The 25,906-nt window shown below is 36.8% G+C and overlaps 1 protein-coding gene across 1 annotated transcript; it reads right to left on the reverse strand.

Moving 5' to 3' along the window:
- Positions 1-4,902: 4,902 nt before the first annotated feature.
- ADH1B (alcohol dehydrogenase 1B (class I), beta polypeptide) lies at positions 4,903-20,353 on the reverse strand. Its single transcript, XM_003829928.5, has 9 exons — positions 19,734-20,353; positions 17,199-17,300; positions 16,462-16,600; positions 14,627-14,714; positions 14,310-14,529; positions 12,225-12,485; positions 9,924-10,059; positions 9,170-9,308; positions 4,903-6,264 (listed from the first exon to the last, which is right to left on the reverse strand). The coding sequence occupies exons 1-9, from the start codon at positions 19,749-19,751 to the stop codon at positions 6,240-6,242; spliced, it is 1,128 nt and encodes a 375-aa protein (XP_003829976.1). The 5' UTR covers positions 19,752-20,353; the 3' UTR covers positions 4,903-6,239.
- Positions 20,354-25,906: the final 5,553 nt, after the last annotated feature.

Here is a 25,906-nt window from a genome sequence, read left to right on the forward strand (position 1 = left end):
AAATGGTATGGTTGTCGCAATATAAAAGTATCTAAAAACTAAAGAGTTCTTTAATGGTGGAGATTGTTTTCCTTTTTGAAGTTAAAATATAAATTTTTGTAAAAAACACGAATTATTACTATTTATAGCTAACATTTATGGAGTGCTGACTATGCTCATTTTTGAGCATACATTGCCTCATTTAGTGCAATGTTTAGCATTAACTTATGAGGTAAATGCCATTGCCATGCACATTGTACAGATGAAGACATTGAGGTTTAGAGAGATTGCATCAATTTCCCAATGTAACACAGCTAGTGGTGGGACCAGGATTCCAGGAAGCCTAACTCTAGAGTTTAATAACCTAAAGAATAATAGGTAATATCCTTGCCACTCTCAGCATGTGCCAGTTGCTGTTCCAAATGGTTGGTTCAAATTATGTACTCATGTAAACCTCAGAATAACTCTATGAGGTAGGTTCTACTATTATTTTCATAGACACATATTTTATATGTCTATGTCAGCCTTAAAGCCACTTTTGAGTTTTTTAGCATATTTTTGAGAACACATCAACTTTATTTCCATTTAAATTGCTTGAGACACAGCATGATTGTTGATATAGTCTCTGGAAATTTTATTCCCAGCTGCGTTATCTCTCTGGAGTATTTGACTTACTCCCATGTGGGCGGGAGGTGCTTTGCATCTGGCCACACCTGCCATCCTGGAGCCTTCTCACCCTTGTCCTGGGGAATCCCTTCCCTCTCCCCAGGGTGAGAGCATCAGCTTGTCAGATATCACATCTTTCTTTGAATTAATTATCAGTTTGGGGGCACTTCATTAGTTATCGTCTGGAGAAAAGGTACACCACGGCATAAATTTATTGAGATCTTTTATGTTTCTATTGGATTTCTACTCTGCTGTGATGATTTTCAATTCTCAATTGCCCTCTTGGGCCCCAGAGTGCTGGCAGCTGGGCATGTGTCTTCTGCACGGAAACTTCCAAAATCATCCTTTGAAAAATCTGACCAGCCCAAGAGAAAATACCCACCCTTACTGACATTATATTCCCCAGCAATTAATCCCACCAGAGAGTTCTATAGCAAATCTCACATGACACAGATGCCACCCATGTATTCAGAGCTTCCCGATAGCTCGTTAGTGCCCCATCCTGCAACAGAAGACAACCAAGATCATCAGAAATGTGGAGTGATTCCAGCTTTGTAATAGGAAAGATAGAAACAAAGCAAAGAAAAAAGAAGTTAGAAGAAATAATCCATGAAGTGAAATAATACAAAATGTTTTTAAAAGCTGTTATTATTTACAAAGAGAAAAGATACATGCATGAAAGAAGACTATGATATCATTAAAAAATCTCTTGAGAATTGAGGCCAGGCGCGGTGGCTCACGCCTGTAATCCCAGCGCTTTGGGAGGCCAAGGCGGGCGGATCACGAGGTCAGGAAATCGAGACCATCCTAGTTAACACGGTGAAACCCCGTCTCTACTAAAAATACACACACAAAAAATTAGCCGGGCATGGTGGCGGGCGCCTGTAGTACCAGCTGCTCGGGAGGCTGAGGCAGGAGAATGGCGTGAACCCGGGAGGTGGAGCTTGCAGTGAGACGAGATATCACGCCACTGCACTCCAGCCTGGGCCAGAGCGAGACTCCGTCTCAAAAAAAAAAAATCCAATTATAAGCGTCTTGGGAGAAAAAAGGCAAAATCCAGGACTACCCAGGTAACCAGGTAACTCCAAAAGCTTGTTTACATTAATCTTGCAAGTCTATAGCCAAAAATCTATTTGACCTTATAATAATTTCATGTTTAATCGCTCTGAAAGTTTTCTATTAAGGCCTAGGAGAATTTTCTTATATCCAGACTTATATGTCTGCCATTGATAATCTTAGGTTCCTGAATGATCCAGTAAGAAAAACGTTTCTATGACTCTGTGAGTAATATCATCACAAGGCTTTAGAGGTGGCTGTGATAGTTTATATTATTTTGACCTTTATGTGGTCAGAAGTTTTTTTTTTAAGTGATTAAAATCTCAATTACAGTACCTTTAAATTAGTTCACAATTACATATACATGTTGGCAGCTAGAATCTTTCATTACTGTTTCTTTATGAGGTAAAAAAGTAATAAAGTCATAAATCTCATCATAACTGACAATATTGATGTCAAGCTCCTACAAATGATTAAAGAATGCAATTGACATTCTTGAAGAAATTGTTAAAGTTGATTGTCCTGCCTCTATTCAAGACTTTCAAAAATAGTATGTAAAGAAATTACTTAATATTAGTTCAAAACAGTTATGGTTCAAAAGTTAACTTTAGTTTTTCAACTCTTTTCAGATCCAGGTTTCTGAGGGGAACAGCCTGTTTTATACATTTCTATATCTTTCTCCATGCTCATATGAACCTATATACTAATAAATAGGAATTTTAATTTGTTTTGTTTTTTCTTTCACAAAAATTGGATCATATAATACACATTATTCTGTACCTTGCTTTTTATACTTTCTGATGCATCATATTAATTTCTCCAGATTTTTAGATAAATTTTTTTTTTTGAAATGAGGACTTGCTTTGTTGCCCAAGCTGGAGTGCAGTGGTGCCATCATGGCTCACTGCAACCTGTGCCTCCTGGGCTCCAGCGATCCTCCCACCTCAGCCTCCCAAGTAGCTGGGAATACAGTTGCATGCCACTATGCCTGGCTAATTTTTGTGTTTTTTTGTAAAGACAGGTTTTTGCCATGTTGTCCAGGCTAGTCTGGAACTCCTGAGCTCAAGTGATCCACCTGCCTCGGCCTCCCAAAGCACCGGGGTTACAGATATGAGCCACAATGCCCAGTCCCCTATTTTTTTTTTTTTTAATAAGATTCCCATTCAAGGCCGGGCGTGGTGGCTCACGCTCGTAATCCCAGCACTTTCGGAGGCCGAGGCGAGCGGATCACGAGGTCAGCAGATCGAGACCATCCTGGCTAATACTGTGAAACTCCGTCTCTACTAAAAATACAAAAAATTAGCAGGGCGAGGTGGCGGGCGCCTGTAGTCCCAGCTACTCGGGAGGCTGAGGCAGGAGAATGGCGTGAACCCCGGTGGGCGGAGCCTGCAGTGAGCCGAAATCGCGCCACTGCTCTCCAGCCTGGGTGACAGTGAGACTCTGTCTCAAAAAAAAAAAAAAAAAAATTCCCATTCAAAATAGGGAGTTATCATTCCTTATTCTGTCAATCAATCAGAGAGTTTAAAAATTTTTGTTTCTTCTACAAGTAAGGCTGCTGCTAATAGTCTTGTTTCTATATTCTTATACACAGATAATTATAATTACGGAGTCAATTCCCAAGTGTGATATTGCTTGGGATATGCATGTTTAAAATTTTAATAAAAATCACAAATTGTTTGTCAGAAACCTATGACAATGCACATTTATTTCTACCAACAGCATAAGCTAATAGGTAAGCAGTAATATCTCATTTTGCTTTATTTTTTTTTTTTGATCACACCAAGGCTCAGTGCCATTTAATATGCTATTTTGCCATTTTAGTTTCCTCTTCCACGAATTTCCATCATTGTTCATTTTCCTCTTTGGTTGTCTATTTTTAAATGAAAAAGCACCAGGATTTTAGAAATATCTTTTTTTTGGTCAATCATATATGACCAAAATCAATATGACCAAAAAAAGAAAACATTTTTTCCTTATCTATATTTTTAGATTATTTGTTTATACCAGAATTTGAAATTTTTCTCCATGCTCAGAATTTCATTTTAAATATGTTCGTGATATTATTGAAGTCACCCCCCCACTTTATTTGTTTTCATATATCATGAGAAGTCAAAGAATCAAAGCAATATATTCTCACAGCCATGCACATTTTCTCCCTGTCTTCAGTCCTGTGTCTGTCACTCTCATAATCCTGTTTCAGCACCTATGAAGGCACTTCTGTGGAATACTTGATTACAGACCTAGCCAATACTTTCTACACTGGAATACATATATATATATATATATATATATATATATATAAACACAATCACTTAACTATATGAACCACTTGCCCCATAGTAAATTTTTTTTTTCATAGTGCATGATGCAGAAGGCTCCCACATGCCACTCCCATCCCATGGAGGACTTGCCACTCTATGACAACACTGGCAGAGCCCACCTAATGGCTCCCACTCTACCTGCTCCCCGAACATGGGAGGAAGGCGGGTGGGAGCTGGATGTCAGCTTCTGTGTCACTAGCAGGATTTGATGACCCTGCTGTGAGATGGGCATGTAGAACTCCATTTTCTTTTTCTGGATCTCACACAATCAGCATCAGTGTAAAAGCCGCAGAGCACCCAGCAACAGGTAGTGTCCCATGATGATGTTATCTTAGGGACATTCTGAAAACTTTCTTGACCCTGAGTAACTCCTTCAGCATTTTCTTTTCTTTTCTTTTCTTTTGACAGAGTTTTGCTCTTGTCGCCTAGGCTGGTGTGCAGTGGCAAGATTTCTGCTCACTGCAACCTCCGCCTCCCAGGCTCCAGCGATTCTCTTGCCTCAGCCTCCTGAGTAGCTGGGATTACAGCCACCTGCCACCATGCCTGGCTAATTTTTGTATTTTTGGTAGAGATGGGGTTTCACCATGTTGACCAGGCTGGTCTCGAACTCCTGACCTCAGGTCATCCACCCGTCTTGACCTCCCAAAGTGCTGGGATTACAGGGATAAGCCACTGTGCCACCCCCCACCCCGCTTTAGCATTTTTGACAAAACAATCAGGTTACCCACATTTACATGGCCCTTCTTAATTGGCGAAGCTCTTTCATTAACATCATCCCATTTAATCTTGGTTAAGCTGTAATGGATTGGTTGAGTAATTTTTTCAAAACAAAGGATGAACAAGCTCAGAGAGCCTGAGAGACTTATTGAAGATCACACAGTAAATGATAAACTATTTTACTTTATGTCTAAGGTCTTTCATAATATGAAATAGAATGTAGATATTGCAACAATAGCATTTTTGGAGACAGCTACCTCCTTTACCAGGAATAATCTTTGCAAGTCACATTTAGAGATAAAGCTCAAAATGCAAATCCTTCCCCTGAGAGTGGGAAAGCATTAACAAATGAGAGTGGGAAAAGCATTAACAAAGCATTAACACAGGTCTTTACATATTCAAAATATTAAACTAATGCTAGGATTATAGACTTGATTTTAAGACATGGTAGTTAATAGAAAAGTTCTAGATTGAAAACAATTTTGCAAAAATATACATTTGTATATGTGTATATATGTATGTGTATATATATATCTACTAGGAAAATATATTGCTTAAGGTGTTTGTGCCATTTCTTAGTTACCAATTTTACATTCTGTATTCACAGCATTTGCCATCCCATCTCTACACTTAAAGCCACCATATTACTTTTAATTACTTTATACACATTTTCAGTCATCATCTAAATAATCATTTATAGCCGCAAACTAATACTGTTTAGTCAATGAAGCACTTTCATCAGCAAAAATTACAGATTTTTTGAATATGATTCTGGGAATAGTTCAGTTTTTACAATTAGTAATTGAGGCTTTGTCACATGAAGCAAGAAATCTGCTATTATTTTAAAAAATCAATTGTATATCGATCATAAAGAAATAGTATAAAAGTCATAAAAACACTGCCATTTACTGTAGTAAAATGTGGGGCATTTTATTTGAGTTCCTAAGAAATTTCCTGTATTTAGAACTCTTGGACCTTCACTACTTGTAAATGTGAGTCTATCCTTTACCTTACCCAAGCTTTTACCCTAGGGATTTGGTACATTTTATTAGAAAAAGGAAAATGTCGACAGTGAAAACTGAGACAGAGTTAGAAGACTTCAATCACAATGGCCCAGCATGTGTATGTTCAGGGCAAGTAAAAGGGTCCCCTCCACTGGGATTCAATGACTAAAGATTATGAAGATACCAAAAATGCAAGAAGTCACAGGAATATTTTTCCTCAATGGCAAAGGTGACACAGTAGAATGGTTAAGAAGGAAGGTTTGTTGGCTTCAATTCCCCAGCTGATGTTCAACACTTTATTTACTTCTCACTTGAATTTTAAATTTTCCTGAAAAATAATTTCCCATCAATTTCCATTTCTTTGGAAAGCCCCCATGTGTAATTTATTGATAACATCTCTGAAGAGCAGAATTAATGATATTTCCTAGCTGTTGCTCCAGATCTTGTAGGGTAGAGGAGGCTGAAGACTGCTGCAGGGGAAGGCATCTCTATTGCCTCAAAACGTCAGGACGGTACGGATACTGCAATAGGAAAGAAGAGACATTGTGTTAACATTTAGACAACCCACATGCTTGTTGTGAGAGTCCAAGGAGCATCTGAGGTGTCTTAGTGAAAATCTGTCTGTGATCCCAGCTACCCTATTTCCATCCCCATACATTTGGTTCAAGAAAAAGGAAGTTCATCTTTTTTGGTTTTCTTTTCTTTTCTTTTTTTCTCCAATCTTAATCTCACTCACAACATCCTGAGTATGCCTGTCATTTCAATTCTACATTAATTCTACATTAGCATCTTCAAAAAATCATTTTTGTGTGCCCACGTTCCTGGTATAATAAGGAATATAAAACAACAGTGGATAATAACTTGCAGTAAGTTCTTACTATTTGTCACATTCTTCGTGCATTTTCTTAAACTTCAACCTAAACATCAACACTAAGAGGTAGGTTCCCATATTATGTCCATTTTAGAGATTATAAAAACTGAGACTTAGAAAGATTTGTAACTTGCTCTGGTAGCACATCTAGTATGGAGTGTTGGGATTCAAACCCAAATACAAATTTGCAAAAATTATAAGATGATGGATAACTTGCCTGAAAGAATTGATAATTTAACAAAGTTAAGACCATGCTGGAAGTTTAAAAGACCTTTGATACAGATGTTTAAGGATTTGTAGAAGTAGAGAATAAAGTTGATTTGTATTAATTCTAAGATAGTTCATTCTTGTGAAGATTACAAATGGAACATTTACACTAGAACCAATGCCCTTTCTATAAACCAACTTCTCATGAATACATATTTTTAGAAAATGATGGTCTTTGTGACTCTTTAATAATTTTTAACATATATATGTATATGCATATGCATATATGAGAAATATATATGCACATAATTCAGAGAATACAAGACAGCAGGAAGAAGAAAGTAAAAGTAATCCATAATCCCACAACCTAGAAATAATCATTCTCAATGTTTTCTTGAATTTCTATGAACTTTTTTCTAGAAATCTGTGCATGTTTTACTGTTTTTGATGACGAGTTAATGGGTGCAGCACACCAGCATGGCACATGTATACATATGTAACTAACCTGCACATTGTGCACATGTACCCTAAAACTTAAAGTATAATAATAATAAAATAAATATAAAAAAAGAAAATTTGAGACATTGCATATACAACATATACAATTTATATTCTTCATTAAATGAGTCTAAAATTACATCATGAGAATATCCCAATGAAGTCATTTCTTTTTGATGGTTTCATTTATTTCTAATAGACGACTGGAATTTATGAAATTATTTTCCTTGTGTTGAACTTTAGAATGTTTCTAAAGTTCTAACAAGTAAACATATATGCATGTTTGACTAGTTGATTATTTCTGTAGAATAGATTTCTAGAAATGGAATTGCTGGGGCAAAGGATTCAGTTATTTTTTAAAGGTTTCTGATATATATTACCAAATTGCTTTTCCAAAAGTATGTATCAATTACTACTGAAAGTACATGAAAGTGCCCAACTCACCTTATTCTTACCAATATTGAATATTATAATTTTTAATCTTTGCTTATTGATAGGATTAATTATATTTACATATGCATATTACTATATGACATTCTCATAAAGTGAATTTAGGCATGTTTCATGACTTCTTATGTTGCTCAACACTGTCCTCTGGTTTTGTTCATCTCTATATTTGCCATCATCTTTTCAATCCTGTGATGATGATGATCCCAATGATGATGTCAATGGTAATAATAATGACTGATAACTAACCTTTGATGACTACTGTTTTCCATATGTACATGCACTCTTGAGGGGCGGTGTGGTTTAATAGAAAGTGAATAGATTTGCTAAAAACAAGATCTACTTTTGAATTCTGCCTCCCCTTCCTACCACTTGATGATTTTGGCAAAGTCATGTCTTCTCCGAGTCTCAGTTTCTGTTCTCTAAGATAGTGAGATTGAGACTGACACTGAGCATTGTTTGGGAATCACAGGAGATAATGCAGGTAAGACACTTAATAGAACAGCTGGTGCTCTGTGGGTGCTAGTTTCTTTCCTTCCTCAAGAATGTTGTCGGTTAAAGTACCTAGTATAATGATTTTGTGAGTGCCAAAGAAACACTATTTAAAGTTGAAAACCTCATGAAAGTAAGTGTGGGATAGCAGAAGAATCTAAGACTCTGGAGCTAGAAGGCAAAGGTTAGATATAACTGCCTGTTTCCAGTTGTGCCTCATGTAAATGCAGGTGACAAAATTCATTTTAATAGCTGGTTGTAAGTGTTAAATGTTAGAGGTAGGAAATAGAATTGGCTTATTTTTCTAAGCTTCAGAGAAAATGTAAGACAAACATTTAAAATAGTATTTACTACTCTTTTATGATAACTTTCAGTGGTAAAAAATTTTTTCTTAAACTACAAAAGAAAAGAAAAAGAAAAAGAGAAAAACTAGTAATATCTACCTAGAAAACAATCCCAATGTAGTTCCACCTACTCCTGTAATGAAAATGTTGAGGATGTCCTGAAAATTATTTAAATATGCAGACACTTAGTGTCAGCTTTATATAGGTAGAAGGAAGAGGCTTCAAAGACACCATGTTATAATTATGGTTGTTTAAATAGACTTTTGTTTTTTGGGGTTTTTTTTTTTGGGCAAATGTGAGTGTTCTCTTTTCAGGAAGGCTGAGTGGCTCTGATCATTCAGATTTGCAGTAATCAACATAATTTGACTCCAGCAGAATAGGAAATGCAAAGGAAATGTTTTCAACTTCTCACAGTATGATCCTACATACGCTCCATGCAAAGACTGAACTGGTAATGGAAAACCAAGGGACTCTATATTTTCTCATCTTTCCACCTTTTTCATTCTCTGCTAGACAATCCCCTATGGTAGAAAAAAAAGCAAAACAGAAAACTAACTTAAAATCTACCTTTTCCCAGAGTGAAGCAGGTCAAATCCTTCATTTATTTTTTCAAAAGGTAAAACATGGGTTATTAACGCATCCAGTGAAAACTTCTTAGCCATAAAATCAGCCACAAGTTTTGGGATACCTTCTTTACTCTTAAAGCCTGAAAAGAAGACAGTATCATTGTTGGATTCAGCTAGGGTAAGTAGGAGAATTGAAGAGAAGATTTTCCAAATAAATCAAAGTTTAGAAAAGGTGCTCCATTCCAGACTGCTATAACTGAGGATAAGAAGAGATACAGTACTTCAATATGCTTTTACAGTGTCTTGACTTAAAAAAAATCACAGATAAACGAAGGTTCTTAGTTATTTTGTCTCTCCCATAGAAATAATAGTACAGAAGTTTATGCCCAAGGTAGAGGAGCAAATTTATCAGTTGTCTAAATTTGGGTGTAGATATGAAATATTGTTGTAGATTTGCATGTTCTACTAAAAATTTCCATGCCTTACACAGTCACAAGTACAAAAACAGATGGAGATTAAAGGTCCTGGGTTATGGTGACAACAGAAAAGTCTATATTGAGACCTTCTGTCTGCATTAGTTCCATATCTAGTTGATTTGGAGACTGTAGATAGAAAAGGAATTTAAATTTATTTTTGATTTGTTTTCAAAATCTTGCCTTGTCAATTGTAAAAGGGCATATATATTGAGATTATATTGAGATTAATGAGATATATTGAGATTAATGAGAATTTGGCACTTGAGCCCAACTACATACCACCATAAACAGCCCCCTTCCAGGTGCGTCCAGTCAGTAGCAGCATAGGGTTTATTGAGAGGTTCTGGGAAGCAGGAGGTACCCCTACGATGACGCTTGTGCCACATGCCTCATGACAACATAACAGGGAAGCCATCTGGAATAAAGTGAATATTTAGCATCCTTAACGTGGAGTCGCATAGTTCCTACTCATAATGCACAATATCATGTAATAGGCTTAACTGGATTGTGAGTGTGTAGAGGGAAGAGATCATGTCTTTTGATCCTTCATTCCCCTTTTTTGCACGGGATAGTGCTGTGGATTCAGGAAATGCCCAGAAAATGGTTTTTTAATGAAAGAATGGATGAATAAATTGGAGTGTGCTTAATTCTTCCTAATAAAGGTATTTTGAACCCAGTACTTTCAACCAGATATTTTGACGGTGAACAAGATAAACAATTATATCACCGAAATTTGTCTCCTGTCCACTTGACGGTCTCCCTCTTAAGTGGATTCCTATTCTACTGTCCATTTCTCAAACGGACATGTTTTAAACATTGTTTTTTTACCTCCCCAAATATATATTGGTTTTACATTAAAATACACTGATCATTTGGGAACCTCAAGAAACAGTTCAGAAAATGTTTTCCAGTCAGTTCTTGGAACATGTTCTGTAGTTAGAAAATGGCTAAAGATCCCTGTAGGAATATAATGATTAGTTCTTTGATTTTGGATTCTGACCTTTGGGAGACCAGACATCCTCAGAACATGTGGCTGTCAGACACTTGGTATCTTAAGATAAGGTACACTCCAGTTCCACATGAGAAAATGGATGAAAATATAGAAAAGGGGCATAAAGAGAAAAGCTGTAGCCCTGGAAAAAGTTGAATTCTCTTGACATTTTATTCCTCTGTGGCATCTGTCCTAGGTCAAGGCTGCCGAGAGCTTTGATCTTAGGGTGCCACTCCCTGTTACCCACACTGCTGGACCTTCTAGAAAACCTCAGCAATGGAAACTTGTTGGTTTCTGGAGACATTTTCAGTAGGATTCTAGAGAATTCTGAGTAGGTGAAATATAGCTAGAGATGTGTTTCCCATCGCAACTGATATTTGTAACTGTTTGGAAGAAATACCATGTAATAAGCCAAAGATGATGTAAGCACTGCAAGATTGGAAATAGTATTTCATATAAATAATGCCAACTGAGGCTGAGTGTGGTGGCTTGTGCCTATACTCTCAGCATTTTTGGAGGCTGAGGTAGGAGAATCACTTGAGCCCAGGAGGTTGAGGCTGCAGCGAGTTATAATTATGCCACTTCACTTCAGCCTTGGTGACAGAGTGAGACCCTGTCTCAAAAAAAAAGAAAAAAAAAGTCAGCTGACATTTATTGGGAGCTTACCATATGACAGGCGGCACTGTGCTAAGTATATCACATGCGTTGTCTCATGTAATCTATAAGCAATGCTATGAGATACGTAGCTTTTAAATTCTGGGGGTTGGTAAAGTCTGTTGACTTTTCTTTTTTTTCTTTTTTCTGTTTTTTTTTGAGACAGAGTTTCACTATGTCACCCAGGCTGGAGTGCAATGGCGCGATCTTGGCTCACTGCAACCTCCGCCTCCTGGGTTCAAGTGATTCTCTTGCCTCAGCCTCCGGAGTAGCTGGGATTACAGGTATGCACTACACCACCATACCTGGCTAATTTTTGTATCTTTAGTAGAGACTGCTGACTTTTCAAAGTATTCAGTCCAACTAATATTGGGTACTAGCTATGTGCCAGGCACTGTCCAGTTTCTGTGATAAAATACAGTGATGTCTTAAAGCAGTCAATTTCCTTAGGGCATATTTTTGTTAATAAAACAGCAGTTGGCCTAAAATTGCTCATTTCCTTTGGCCAAATACTAACATGTTAAAAATTTGAAATTTATTAAGAACATAGGCAAAATTGTTAAACCATTTTTGTTAAGAATGTGGGAGAAAAATAAAACATTCCAATTTGAGAACAGAATTTGTATTATTTATGTTTACTTGAGCTTATATTTTTTAACTAAACATTAATAAAGTAAATCTATAATTGCTCAGTTAAGAAAAACAAACCCTTTTCTTTTCCTCTAGAGGAAATATGACTTGAGACAGGTTTGGGTAATTGATGGAAGAGAAGATTTCTCATAACAAAAATTAAACAAGCCACATAACAAACAGATGATGGGAAATTTCCATTCATCATTAAAAATATCCTTTATACATAAAACATATATTTTGCTGCCTAAATGCATCTTCCAGGTTGCAGAGGCAGAAATCTCAGGGCATGTCATGGTACATACCATGGTGTCAAGCCGACCGATGACTTCAAACGAAAAATCCACACCTCCATCAGTCATTTCCTTTAGCACCTCCTGGATGGGTTTCTTGTAGTCTTGAGGGTTGATGCATTCAGTGGCACCCAACTCTTTGGCCTTTGCAAATTTGTCCTTGTTGATGTCCACCGCAATGATTCTGGCTGCTCCAGCTGCTTTACAGCCCATAACAGCAGATAGGCCGACCCCTCCCAGGCCAAACACAGCACAGGTAGAGCCTGGGGTGACCTGTGTTTTCAGAAAATGCAAAAATAGATTAAGTGATGATTGTTAGAAAGTGCCTAAGCTTTATAAAGTGCCATGCGTAGGTGTTTATCAAGAACTACTCAGACTCTTTTGTCCAACCGTTTATCAAAACCTCTTTTGGCTTCAGTTGCTTTATTTTTAAATTCAAGGGGATGAACTAGTTGAGTGGTTTTCAAACTGATGCATATTAGATTCATCTGGGGAGCTTTACAAAATATCCCACAGTCCAGGTCACAGCCCATGTCAATTAAATGAGAAGCTCTGCAGGTGGAACTTAGTCCCCAGGTGACTCCAATGGGAAGGTCAGGCTGGGAACCAGGGGACTGGATGATCTTTGAGATCCAGATGGCAGTGATTACAATCTTGAAGGGACTGTCAATTGCTGAAATCCCTTGATAGCCAGCTTCAGTAACTCATACATACACAACGGCAATATTTGGAAAACAAAATAAGTGGAAAAGGCTACTCCAGGAGACTGAAAAATATTCCACTTAAACCCTCAGTAATTAACTCATTGGTTCATTTATGTTCGGTAGTTGTGACCAGTATATCCCTGCTTTAAAAATACACTAGCGAACAACACAGCAATGAAATGTTTGTCTATATTTCAATAACAAATACAATCTATTGTTATGAGTATCCTCATCTTCTGTTCTTGGGTAGGATCACTTTGACCATCTGCTAACACGTATGAGGCAACTGAACAAGGAGCTAAGTGCTAAAGTCACAGAAATTTGGAAAAGATGCCTTCTGAATTTTTTCTTTGTGGTTGGCTAGGGGCTATTTATTAAACCTAGTCTCCCATAGTCAGTCTTCATTGTGGGTAACATGCTTTCCTGTCCCAAGTAATCTCATCCTTATATTCCCTTAAGGGTGTCTATTCACTCATTCATTCACCAAATATTATTCATACTATGGGGGACAACACCATTTTCTACCTTACTTAGAAAAACACAAGACTTGTGACTGTGATTTAAAAACACTAATAATTGTGTATTGCAAGCTAAGATTCAGCAGGAGATTTGAAAAAGATATTTTAGTCTCAGCTCTCATATTAAAATATATTTTAGTCTCAGCACTGAGGCTTTGGGCAAATATCTTTATATATCTGAACCTCGGTTTCATAAAATAAAGCATACTACTAGATTTTCAGCCTACTCAGATGAGGAGCTTTTAAAGAATTTCTGCTTGAAATTTACCACTTCTGAAGTATATGTGTGTGTTCATGCCAGGGGAGTTAGTTTTAGCAGTGAAATCCCATAATGAGTGAATTATGCATCACTGAGTCTTTATTACTTTCCGTCTAAGAATCCACAGAGTGGGTGAGCCTTGGTTTGGAGGTGCATCAGGTAAGGTTTTGGACTCTACTGTTGATCCTATTTCTGGGAGTAGAGGATCCACAGACTAGCTGCTCCTCAAGGGCAAACGCTTCATTTCATTTACTTTTGCTGTCAGAGCCTAGCAGAACCTATGGTGCCTGAGGCATTTATAGGTGCTCTCTAATTGTTGAATGAATTACTAAATGAATTCTTAGGTCTAAAATTTCATGATCCCATAAACAGCAAATTCAGAAGAAAAATTATTGTAAATGACATCTTTACATTTTCTTAACTCAACAAGTTTTTATCTGCAATAAATTGGTGAAATTTCTAGCATGTGTAGTCAATTCTTTCTGGGCCATTTTTCTACTCATAATCAACACTTTAAATCTACAAAAATAATTTCTGAGTCTTGCAAGAAATTGCTTCCCTTTTGGTTTCTGACAGTCTGCATGTAAGCAGTTTTATCATCCATTGTCATTCTCACCTTGGCAACGTTAACTGCAGACCCATAACCAGTCGAGAATCCACAGCCAATAAGGCAGACTTTCTCCAGGGGCGAGGCTGCATCAATTTTGGCCACTGCATTCTCATCCACCACCGTGTACTGGGAGAAGGTGCTGGTGCCAAGGAAGTGGTGAATGGGCTTCCCCCTGCAGGTGAACCTCCTGGTGCCATCCTGCAGGGTCCCCCGAGGATTGCCTAGACTGGGCAGTGCAATACACAGACACACAAAGGCATGAGACAGGAGCATAAGTAATGTGCAAACTCAAAGTCTGTGCAAAGAGAGCATCAGAAACCTACTCATTTTTCAAGCAGTAGTTGCTCTCCGGGTTTTTACAAACTCTGCATTTTCCACACTGAGGAGTAAAGAGCGGGATGACTTTATCACCTGGAGAGGAATAAAACAAGTTCTTCTTAAATTTCTATGCAGTAATTAATAGAGCAAAAACTTAAAGCTCACATGTATTGATTAGAAGCATGTTTCTTTAAAAGTCTTTAAGGAATAGAGTTCAATAATAACTATGTCATTTTTCAATGCCTGCCACAGCATTGTTTTCAGTTTGAGTTTATAAGTGCCTGAGGATTCCTACTGAGAAAACACAAATGTGGGAGACCACACAGATTAAAAAAATTACTTCCACTGTACTAATAGTTAACTTTTACACAGTGTACTGATTTCTCCTGGAGGCTTTGCAAACATCTTTTTATTTAAACTTTAACTAATTAAATCTTAAATATTCTTACTATAAATATAAATATAAATTTTAGTTGAAAGTGATCTATTATAGTGCCTGTAGATATTGGGAAGATCTGGTATTTTGTAAAAGATTGATTTACAATAAATATGATAATTTTTAACCAATTCTTGACTTTCCAAAGTGACTATGCTTATCTTTTTTTATGAAATGAATGCTTTAAAAAATCCTAGGTTTTTTTTTTTTTTTTGAGAAAAACAAAAATGGGACAAAGAAGAATTCCAGAAATTTCTCTGAAAACTTCAGCACTTCACAACAAGTTAGGCACTTTCTTTTAGGATAAGAATGGACTTAACAAATATTTTTAGCTGATAATTTGTGAATTATCTACTTTTCCTGTTATGGTGGAGGGAGTAGGGGTAAAATGTAAGGCTGTCATTTTGTTGTTAATTTATTTCTAACTAAAGAAAATAGAGCTAAAACATACTTTGGATAGTTTATTTTATTATTTTCTGTTCACAGTTTAAATTGGTATTTGGTAAGGGGGCAGGGTGAATCTACAGGCTAAAGCAACTTTTTTAAATTAAACATAATTTTTATTTTTAATCACCTATGCTATACATTCCACATGATCAAGAAAAATGGTTGGTGCATTAACATTTTATAGGTAAAGTTTATGTGAAAATGATGGTATGGCAATGTCCTAGTTATTAACCCTTTACTTCTAAAAGTATTTACATTAATACATAAGTTTAGGGTAAAATAAATATTGAAGATGAAATAATTAGTAATCTGTAACCAGTTGCATTTAAGCATGGCTGAAGGTAACAAGGCAGACATTGTTGATGGCGGGATGGTTCCTTCTACGTTTCTTTCATTTCCTTTCACCTAGCCTATTTCATTGATTCCATGCTCAGGAAGAGAGACCTTGTTGGAAGAGGAAATTGGTGAAGGAGCTGCATAGGTCACCTAAGAAAAGGTCATGTTTATTCATCCGTAGCCATGTGGCCTCCATTTTGTGAACTCAGCACAGAACAGTTTCCACATTTACTTTTTTTCCCTCCTCCCGTTTCTGCTTCTATCTGGACCCTGACAGAAGACAGTGTTCAGCCAACACTAACACAGAATTACTGGACTATGAATGCCACAGTGGTAGGCACTGTGTCTCTTTTGATCCTCACATATCTCCAGGCTCTAACCTGCTGCCTGGCGTCTAGTAGATACTCAGTACATAATGGTTGAAGGGTACAATACATGAGTGCCTGAATGCATACATGCTTGAGTCAGGCAGGCAGAGAGGGAAAGAGGAAACTCCTGAAGTCCTGGCTGCGCGGTGACCTTGTGCAAGCCCTTTCGTCTCTCATTGCCTTGGTTTCCTTATCCAGGCTGGGAAATCCTGGATGGTGAACCACACGTGTTCCCTGAGTGTGAATCCTGTACCTGGTTTGACTGTAGTCACCCCTTCTCCAACACTCTCCACGATGCCGGCTGCCTCATGGCCTAAAATCGCAGGAAGAGGGGTCACCAGGTTGCCACTAACCACGTGGTCATCTGTGCGACAGATTCCTACAGCCACCATCTACAGAATAAAGAGAAGCTGTTCAGATTCAGAAAAGATTGTAACTAGATGAATTTAACATACCCAAATTCCTGAAATTGTGTTTCTAAAATGTATTTGAGGGTTTTGCTACTAATCCCTACTATTCCTAAATATGAAAGATTCAGTTTATCCCCAAGGTTATTCAGTCTAAAACCCTTCTCTACCTTCCCTTCTTGAATTAAACAATTTAGAATAATCTGTGAAATAATTGATTCTGAAATATTTAAGTCTTATGTAAGAATGCATGCTTTAAAAAATAGAAGTAGAAATAGCAAAGTAACACATGGAAAATATCTAATATTAATTGATTTTGAAGTCGATATATATCCTTTGGAATTTTTTTCTGTACAAACATAAATTCTTTTGTATTTTACTGGAATTATACTGTATGTACTCTTTGATCACTTTTTAAAAATTTAAAATTTATATTTATACCTTTCCTTGACAACAAATGTAATTTTATCTTCTGGGTGATCATATAAGATATGCCTCTTAGTGGATTTTTGGATGTTTCCATTTTTAATGTTCTCTGAGTTTTTTAAATGTAAAATGAAATATAAATGGAAAAATATTTCACCTTAATGCGAACTTCATAAGCCTTAGGAGGTGCAACCTCCACATCCTCAATGGAAAAGGGTTTCTTTACCTCCCACAGCACAGCTGCTTTGCATTTGATTACCTAGAAAATCAAACAGAGAGATGGTGACAGTGTTTTCCCACTCTTGAAGTCATAAGTTGTGTCTTTTCATCTTTGTACATGTAATATTGCGTCCCATGTCTGGTACCTAGCAAGTGCTCCATGGAAATGAAGTACTCTGGTTTATAAAGAGAATAAAAGTATCTTTTAAAAAGCAATAACATAAGGAAAGATAAACAAAGTATAATAAGACATTGAGAAAAATGGAATATATTTATTTAGGCCATTCTTATGTTGTTGTTGTTTTTTCTCTGAAGGTGTTTATTCCTGGTATTTCCTAATGCCGTCCTGAAAATGCTCGTCTACCCACAACTATTAGCTGATATATGAAGTTAGAAGTCACCTTTATTTTGCTGACAGAGTCAGTGTCTGTCTACATAAAATACACTGCTTTATTGCTCAGTTTTCTGCTTAGGCCAAAAGGATCTGACTCTATAAGAGCAATTATACATTTACCTTCCTGCGCACAATGACATTTCTTTCTCTCCCTATTTGCTTATTGTCCTCTTTTAATTTTCTCTCTCCACTACTTCTGTGTGCTACTTGTTTCCTACTCATTTGAAACTTAGCTTTGGCAGCCTGTTTTGTAATCTAATTTATGTGTAGAGACTTCTTTCAGCTTAGATTTGAGCCAAATATTATAGAGATTAGAGTTGGTGGTGTGTGTGTGTGTGCACGTGTGTGTGTGTGTATACACTCAGACCCACGGGTGTATATTTTAAAACTGGAGAAACAGTGTGTTTGGATTTCTGTTTAGCAGAGCTTATCCATAGATGTTCTTAAAAATAAAGTTCAGCATATATTTCTAGTGCTTGGCAGTGTACTGTAAAACCCATCTTCGTTGTGGTAAAGCATGTATAATTCACAGAGCCCTTTCTAGAAAGAATCAACATAATTGCAAATATAATTTAAAAATTCAATTGAGATTTATTTTTCTGCCAATTCATTTTCATTATTTATTTGTCAAAATTTTCAACTTTGTAGGATGTTCAACATGGTCAATGCCAAAATAAATATCAGAATACTTAGACAGAAGGTACTAATAGTAGGAAGATTCTTATTATGAGGTGCTTATGATGTGACAGGCACATTGTGACCTGTGCTGGGTAAATTACATGCATTATTTTTATCTTAAAATTTATTCATTGATTAATTTTTAATTTCAATAGTTTTTGGGGTGCAGGTGGTTTTTGGTTACACGGATAAGTTCTTTAGTGGTGATTTCTGATATTTTGGTGCACCCCTCACACAAGCAGTGTAGACTGAACCCAATATGTAGTCTTTTATGTCTTATTCCTCCTACTGCCCTTTTCCCTCGGTCCCCAAAGTCCATTATATCATTCTCATCCTTTGTGTCCTCATAGTTTAGCTACCACTTTTAAGTGAGAACATTGGATATTTGGTGTTCCATTCATGAGTTACTTTACTTAGAATAACGTCCTCTAGCTCCATCAACCAGTCTTATTGATATGAGCCTGTTTGTCACACAATGCAGAGAGAAGCCTCAGAACCTTTAAATTGAATTATCATAGTGAGATATTTTACAGTGTGGTACACTCCTAACACAAAAAAAGGACTGGAAATAGTTGCACAGGTTTATGTAATTAAACAATTAAAAAATATCAATTGATTATATTGAATGACCACATGCACCTGTAAACACATTGAGCAAATAAGTACAAATTTATAGAAGAAAAAACCAAATATCTGTATTCCTAGTGCTAAGTGATTCAAATTGTATTATTATTCAAATTGTATCATTGATTTTCTGTAAAACCATGTTAACTTTTAAATGGGGAAGATACTGTTCCATAGGATTTTTGTGGAAATTCCCTGAATTGTATCATAATGGACCCCTTTTAATCAGAATTTGCATGTTGATGTCTTGCTTAACCTTGATAATTCTAATGCTGTGAAATCAATGAGTATTTTGTAAGATATTTTATAGTAAGGTTAAAGGATATTTCAGTCTTCTGAGTCAAATTCCTCTCATCAAACTTCTGTCAGACAACTTTCCTGTGTTCATAAAAAATTTGAGTAAAAATAATAACACATTTGAATTATGGTTTCTTATTATAAAGATAACTTGCCATTAAAGACTTTTCTAACTTTAGATTTACAAATCAGTCATGATTAGCTTGGAATAAACTATCATTTTACTGTAAATTTATTTAATGTAGGAAATAAAGACTAATAGACACAGGTTCTATACATTCCTGTTAAAGGTATTTAAGAATAGCTTATTTCCACTGCAGTTCAGTATACATTACATATTGAGGTGTATATTGCATATCATATTTCAGCATATCATTTCTAATTTAGATATGAATTTTAAATTATTCATCGAATACTGTATTCCTTTCTTTGTTATATTGATGAGAATATATTACCAACAGTAATATATTTTTTGCTTACTTTTCCTGCTGTGCTCATGTCGTTTCTGTCTTCTCTGCCCACCAGCAGACTGTGAGTCTTTGTGGATTTCTTCTCTGCTTGAGTGCATAAAGCAGATATATTGCACAGATATTTATTTTGTTTGCTTGTGTAACATCCAATTCCAATTCCACACGTGATCTATGTCTTTAAGCCACGCCCACTGGATTATTCCCAGACTGTCAAAACAGATAAAAGGGTACTGAACCAGCAATCAAAATATTGACTTCCAAATTCTAGATAAGATTTTGTTTTCATTAGGTTAAATATTAAGTTAAAGTGATAAATTGTAATCACTTTCTCTTTTCCTCACTCCCCCCCACCCCAGCCTCTGGAATTCCTTGTTTCTCTTCTTTCAATCCCACATAGGTCGTTCTGCCTTGTATTCCCTTTGTCTGCACTAAGCTGCAACTTTGAATGCACATGGGGTGGCGAGGAAGGAAGAGGAGTAAGAAAACAGGAAAAACGAAGTAGGATAGAGAGAGCAGCCTCTTTGTCTTTACAGCAGAGAATCAGACACCCAATTAGTCACAGCAAAGGGGATCACTGTGCCTGGCAATTCTGCTCCACTCAAAACTAGTATGTATGGACTGAACACCTCCCTGTGTCAGGCACTAAGCTGGGTCCAGTGGAGTAGCAGTGATGAATAAGACATGACCTCTGCCTGTGCCAAGAGGCAGTATGGGGCAGCGGTGATGGCATGGCTTGTGGGACCAGGCCAACCCAGTTCCTTACTTGTTCTGTGTACTTGGACTTATTATTTCACTGAATTTTTTTTGCCTTAATTTCCTTATCTGTGAGATGAAGATGAATAATGGCATCATTTTAAAGGACTGTTTGTGAATAAATGAAATAATCCTTGTAAAGCACTCATCATGGAGTTTTGCAGATAGGAGCACCCTCCTAAATGTTAGCTACAATTATTATTCATAAAAGGAAGCTCACAGTTTATAGGGAAAAGACACGCAGGAAACCAAGTCTACATATCAGCCTGGCTGGGAAGTGCCCTATCACAGGGGTCAGTTAATGCTTTGGGAACAGAGACAGAGTTGCTATTCAGAATGAAGGACTCAGGGGAGGCATTGTAGAGGAATAGGCATTTGTGGCAGATTTTAAATAATTGTGAGAAATGGAGCAAAATCCTCACTGGATCATTTCCATTACCCTTTGATCAATGTAACTAGTATCCTCATGGCTTTCCAAGCATAGGAGTTTGATTTTTCTTTTATCCACACTTGGAGGCGTCATAAAACTATACAGGCAACTATTTCATTAGATATAGTCTGTCAATATGAACATGTTAGCATAGAGGACATATTTCTCTAAAATTGCCAAGGGAACATTTCAGTAAGCTTTAATTATGTAGGCACTGAGACTCACACCAAGACTGAGAAACATTCACCCAATAGAAAAGCAAAGGAGGTCCTATGATTTTAGTTGCTTCTAGTTTGGAAAGGTATGAGGGAAAGAAGATAGCCCCAGATAACCTGGCTTTAGCCTTCTCATCCAACTATTCCTCACCATTCTCCAATACAGGGCCTATGCTCTTTAGAAGCATGTATCTCTGTGGTCCTCCAAAGAGGAATCCATTCCTCATTCAAGCTCTTGCTCATCATGCTTTTTCTCTTCTTTTCTGTCCCTCTGGCCCATTCAAATCCTACCCAAACTTTGAGATCTAGGACAAGGTCGCCCTTGTGGAGATATGTTAACGCCATCTCACAGTCATGCTTCACTTCTTTCCGTCCCTGTCATACTAGCATCCCTCCTGTGGTTTTAGGGCCCATTCTCTTTTGTGGCCTTTATATTTAGTGTAGAGATCAGTCTCCTAAGTTCTACTGGAAATTTCTGGTCAGAGATGTTCTTGAATTTCATTTAAATCTTCAACTGTACCTAGTTTCATGTGTACAATAGGTGTTTAATGAAAGATTGTTGAATTCTTGTGCTCCTTTATGTTAGGACATGCACTGTTCTATGAGCGGTCCCATAATCCAGAAGATCCGGTGTCTCCTCTTTAAGGGATTACAGATTAGCAGTGGGATTGGCTGTGGTCAGGTAGAGAAGACAGAGAACCCTCCTGTGAAGCAGGAAGTGGTGAGTGCCAGGAGAAAGTTCAACGTGGAATCAAAAGAGGAAGACCCTACTCCGTCTTTTCATTGTGAATTCTCAGCTCTTAACTCAATGAGTGGCACAGGGTGAGTGCTCAGATATTTGTTGACTAAATTAAATGAATGACATCTAATTTGAGAATGAGGAAGCCTTGAAAGAAAGATATTTTATTAAGATTTATTAAGAAAGATGAGTTGCAGTTGAGAGGTATAGATGCAGTCAGCATATGGACAAAGAATCTTGAAAACATTTTTCTCCCCTAGTACCCCCTTTTATACATTTTTCTGTTTAATCCTCTCTCACACCTGTAGACATAGCATTTCAGGGAATTATAGCCACTACCACCTTGTTTTCAAGGCCCTAATGAATTTGGAAATGTGATATCCACTTATGAGCTTGCATCACTTTGTGAACACATGGCTCCATGAACTGCCAAAAGAACTTTGGGACAAACTTCATAGAGTCAAGAGATCTTTCTTAATACCATCTGGCAACTACTCTGTGCTTACTCTTTGCCCCACCTTCTAAAAGTTTAAATGGAGGGGAAGAGCAGTTGTCACATGATTGAGTGTCAGTGTTCTAGTATCAGAGGGCCATGGCAGGCCTGTAGCAACATCTGGAATGTCCAAAGGTAACCCTGTCAATCTCTAGGGGTCACAGGGCGTCACTTTCCTCTGTTTCTCTCTCTGTGTGTGTCTCTGTAAGCCAGCCCGATTCTATATTACATTTCCACCAACTACTATATTATAAATGCAGCTTATCCAGAGAGATGATATGCTTGCTTCAGTTTGGGTCAGCGATCCCCTGTGTGCTAGGCAGAATAATGGCCCTCAAAGAGGTCCACTCCTAATCCCTGGAATCTAGGAATATGTTGCTTTACATGGAAAAAAACGGATTTTGTAGGTGTGATTCCATTAAAGGTCTTGAGATGGGAAGATTAGCTTGGATTATCCAGGTGAACCTAATCTAATCTTATGGCTTCTTAAAATTGGAGAGCTTTTCCAGGTTGTGGTCAAAGAGGGAGATGTGTCTACCCACAGCCTGTAGATGGCCATGTTTGCAAGAGGGGTGTGTTAATTTTCTATTGCTGATGTAACAAATTACCACAAGCTCTCTTGGAAGGTTAGTGGAAGGCAAGGACTGGCATCTCTAATATAATTATGCATGTAATGATGAGTAGTGCAGAGATGTGACTCCAAAGCCTTGAGAAGGACAGACTAGCATCTGTGTAAGAGATCCAACTGTCTCCTTTTCCCCATGGGCCAATAATTTACCTGGATCTAAGAAATAATATTGTAACTGGCAGAAAGTACCTTCAGTACAAATTCTTCATTTTTGGGGTTAAATCATTTGGCAAAATGGTAAGATTAATATTATTGTAAAGATTGCTAGAAAAAATTGTAACATTTCAAGTATGTGCATAAATAACAGACTTTAAAGCATTTTTGGGGATGAGATGCAAAATGAAGAGTGGGAGAGGGACTTTAGTAGCAATAAATAGAACTTGAGAATGGAATAGTTACATAAATAATCTATAGAATATTATAATAAATAGAGTAAATTTTAAGTTCCTAGAGGAATTTTTGAAAATACCCACACTCAAAACCATGAATTCTTACTCAATTAGCATTTCATTTTGATTTTGGTACTGAAGCCAAAGATGTTGAGGGAACCGAAATGCTTGCTGGACTGGCTGTGGCTGTGGAGCCTGGAATTCTTCCATGAAGAGCATGTGTGAGAGAACAAAATGTTTGTTTACATTCCTCCTGTGAAGGCAGTTGGGAAATAATCTAAGAAGCCCAATCCAAAAACAGAGATGTTCCATCCAGCCTTCTCTGTGATAGCCAAACTGCAAACGATCTGAATGCTCCACGAATGATTTACTGATGTATTTTAAATGAGTTATTGATGTATTTTAAGTTATTCTGATGATGTGCTTGGCATATGCTTAAAAGTACATTTACTGAGATGGTGTGGGAATACCAAGTGTTTATTAAAACAATACAAAGTAATACAAATGGTATGGTTGTCACAATATAAAAATATCTAAAAGCTAAAGAGTTCTTTAATGGTAGAGAATTTTTTCCTTTTGAAAATTAAAAATATATTTTTTTGTAAAAATTACAACTGATTAGTATCAGTATGTAACATCCATGGAGTGCTGACTTTGCTAATCTCTGTGCACGCATTGCCTTACTTATAGCAATGTTTAGCATTAACTTATCAGGTAGATACCATTGCCATGCACATTTTACAGATGAAGACACTGAGGTTTAGAGAGATTGCATAAATTTCCCAATGTAACACATCTAGTGGTGGAGCCAGGATCCCAGGAAGCCTAACTCGAGTTTAATAACCTAAATATCAATAAAATAGCTAATATCCTTGTCACTGTAAGTATGTGCCACTTACTGTTCTAAATGCTTTACAATTAACAGATCATGTAATCCTCACAATAACACTATTAGGCAGATTCTACTGTTATTACCATTTTATACAAAATGGTATAATACATACAAAATATGTATTTTGTATGTCTTCGTCAGCCTTAAAGCCCCTTTTGAATTTTTTAGCATATTTTCCCAGAACATGTCAATTTTATTTCCATTTAAATTGCTTGAGATATGAGATGATGACATAGTCCCTGAAAATTTTATTCCCAGCTGTGTATCTCCCTGGAGTCTTTGACTTACTTCCATGTGGGCAGGAGGTGCTTTGCATCAGGCCACACCTGCCATCCTGGAGCCTCCTCACCCTCATCCTGGGGAATCCCTTCCCTCTTCTCAGGGTGAGAGCATCAGCTTCTCAGATACCACATCTTTCTTTGAATTAATTTATCAGTTTTGGGGCACTTCATTAGTAATCTTCTGGAGAAAAAGTTACACCAAGGAGTGAATTTATTGAGATCTTTTCTTTCTATTGGATTTCTACTGTGCTGTGATGAGTTTTAATTCTCAAGAGTTTTTTATGGCAACATACTCTTTTTTCATGTATGTAATATCTTTTTACAAATATTAATAACAGCTTTTAAAAATTTTTTGAATTTTTTTATTTCATGGATTATTTCTTCCAACTTCTTTTTTCTTTGCCTTGTTTCTATCTTTCCTATTGCAAAGCTAGAATCACTCCACATTTCTGATGATCTCGGTTGTCTTCTGTTGCAGGATGGGGCACTAATGAGCTATTGGGAAGCTCTGAATACAAGGGTGGCATCTGTGTCATGTGAGATTTGCTACAGAACTATCTGGCGGGATTAATTGCTGGGGGATATAATGTCAGTAAGAGTAGGTATTTTCTCTTGGGCTGGTCAGAGTTTTCAAAGGATGATTTTGGAAGTTTCCATGTAGAAGACACATGCCCAGCTGCCAGCACTCTGGGGCCCAAGAGGGCAATTGAAAATTCAAATATAAGCCACTTGGGAGAAAAAAGGCAAAACCCAGGACTACCCAGGTAATTCCAAAAGCTTGTTCGCATTAATCTTGCAAGACTATAACCAAAAATCTATTGGACCTTATAATAATCCCATCTTTAATAGTTCTAAAAGTTTTCTATTTAGGCCTGCGAGAATTTTCTTATATCCGGACTTAAATGTCTGTCATTGATAATCTTAGATTCCTGAATGATCCAGTAAGAAAACATTTCTTTGACTCTATTACTCCATAATGCATAACATCTTCTTAAGGCTTTAGAGGTGACCGAGACAGTTTATATTATTTTGACAATTATTTGGTCAGACTTTTTTTAAATAATAAAAATTACAATTACAATACCTTTATTTTACAATTACATGTACATGTTGGCAGCTGGAGTCTTTCTTTATAGTTTCTTTATAAGTTAAAAAGGTAATAAAATTATAAATCTCATCCTAACTAGTAAAACCAAACAGTTATGGTTAAAAAGTTAACTTTAGTTCTTCAACTCTTTTCAGATCTTTGTTTCTGAGATGAACAGCCTGTTCTGTACATTTCTATATCTTTCTCTATGCTCATACAAACCTATATATAATTACAAATTTTAATTTGTTTTGTCTTTCACAAAAATTGGATCAT

The sequence above is a fragment of the Pan paniscus genome, chromosome 3 (genome assembly GCF_029289425.2).
Source record: "Pan paniscus chromosome 3, NHGRI_mPanPan1-v2.0_pri, whole genome shotgun sequence".
NCBI lineage: Eukaryota > Metazoa > Chordata > Mammalia > Primates > Hominidae > Pan > Pan paniscus.

Bases quoted from the DNA above. Each gene is read 5' to 3' on its own strand.
- ADH1B (XM_003829928.5), bottom strand. The intron at 14,530-14,626 runs GTAGGTTTCTGA...TGCACTGCCCAG, and splicing joins AACTACTGCTTGAAAAATGA to TCTAGGCAATCCTCGGGGGA. The intron at 12,486-14,309 runs GTGAGAATGACA...CTGAAAACACAG, and splicing joins CTGCAGTTAACGTTGCCAAG to GTCACCCCAGGCTCTACCTG.